General features: G+C 35.9%; 1 protein-coding gene across 1 annotated transcript; it reads left to right on the forward strand.

Moving 5' to 3' along the window:
* The first annotated feature begins 394 nt into the window (after positions 1–394).
* Positions 395–862, forward strand: LOC125859013 (uncharacterized). Its single transcript, XM_049538767.1, has one exon. The coding sequence runs from the start codon at positions 395–397 to the stop codon at positions 860–862; it is 468 nt and encodes a 155-aa protein (XP_049394724.1).
* Positions 863–1,704: the final 842 nt, after the last annotated feature.

Below are 1,704 nucleotides of genomic sequence, written 5' to 3' on the forward strand. Positions count from 1 at the left end.
TAAGATCCATGACTTTTCTTGGTCACGTTATTTTTGTAAAGCGTATTGAGGTAGATCTTAAGAAAATGAATGCGGTGAAGAATTGGCCTAGACCTCTATCCCCTTCAATATTCAAAGTTTTTTAGGTTTGGCCGGATATTATAGAAGGTTCGTGGAAGAGTTTTCTTTGATTGCCTCTCCCTTGACTGCATTGTCCCAAGAATTTAAAGATCGACTTACCTTTGATTTGGTGTTGATTTTACGAAAAGGATCTGATGGTTTTGTTGATTATTGTGATTCTTCAAGGATAAGATTAGGATGTGTTCTTATGAAAATTTGTAATATTATTGCTTATGCGTCAAGACAACTTAAGATTCATGAAAAGAACTATCTTACCCATGATTTGGAGCAAGCGATGGTGGTTTTCGCCTTAAATATTTGGAGACAGTATTTGTATGATGTCCATGTTGATGTCTTTACCGACAACAAGTGTTTGCAATATGTGTTCAAGAAAAATGATCTAAATCTACCCCAACATAGATGGCTAGAATTATTGAAGGACTATGACAGCAGTGTCCTCGACTACCCGGAAAAAATTTGTGTGGTGGCTAATGCCTTAAGTCAATTGTCTATGAATAGTGTTGCCCATGTTGAGAAAGGTAAGAAACAGTTAGCTTGTGATGTTCATAGACTAGCTTGGCTACGTGTTTGCTTGGTTAATTCAATCGAGGGGGATGTCACTGTTGATAATGGTGCAGAATCATCGTATGTGTTTGATGTGAAATACAATAAAGGTCTTGATCCTATTTTTGTTGAGTTGAAAGAAGTGATGCTTAAAAGGTCTGTTGAGGATTTCTCCAAAAGGGGAGATCATGTGCTTTAATAAAAAGGTCAGTTGTGTGTTTCAAATGTTGATGATTTGAGAGAGAAGATTTTATTAGAGGTCTATTGAGGCTTTCAACCAAGGGGAAGATCAGTTGTTTAGATATCAAAATATGGGAGGCTTGTCCTAATACATTAGCATTTCCTCTTGGAAGTGGAAAGAACTGAATATGAACTTTATTGTTGGTTTACTCCATAGTCGGTGACAACATGAATTGATTTGGACTATAGTAGATCATATGACAAAGTTGGCTCATTTCATTCCCATCAAGGTTTCTTATTTTACGAAATATTATGCTAAGTTATATCAAAGGGAGATTTTTAGGTTTCATGGAGTGCGCTTATCCATTATCTCTGTTCATGGTACCCATTTTACTTCTTCTTTTTGGAAATCTTTCCAAAATGTTCGTGGTACTCATATCAAGCTTAGTACGACCTTTGATCATTAAACAAATGGGCGATGGGGGTGTACTACTCATATTTTGAAGATATTATGAGAGCTGGTGTGATTGATTTAAAGGGTAGTTGGAATAATCATTTTCCTTTGATTGAGTTTGCATATAATATAACTATCATTCAAGTATAGGTATGGCTTCATCTGAGGCTCTTTATGGTAGGAGGTGTGAATCTCATATTGTTTGATTTGAAGTTGGTAAGGTGTCCTTGATAGATCCTGAATTAGTACATGAGGCAACGAGGAAAATTTTACTTAATAGAGAAAGGCTGAAAACAGCCTAAAGTCGACAAAAGTTCTATGTCGATGTGAGAAGAAGATATCTTGAGTTTGATGTTGATGATTGGGTTTACATGAAAATTTCACCTATGAAGGGTGTTGTGAAGTTT

This window comes from Solanum stenotomum, chromosome 3, assembly GCF_019186545.1.
Source record: "Solanum stenotomum isolate F172 chromosome 3, ASM1918654v1, whole genome shotgun sequence".
Taxonomy (NCBI): domain Eukaryota; kingdom Viridiplantae; phylum Streptophyta; class Magnoliopsida; order Solanales; family Solanaceae; genus Solanum; species Solanum stenotomum.

What these genes read in the sequence shown, in the direction of transcription:
- LOC125859013 (XM_049538767.1), top strand. Translation starts at nt 395, where the DNA reads ATGGTGGTTTTCGCCTTAAATATTTGGAGACAGTATTTGTATGATGTC.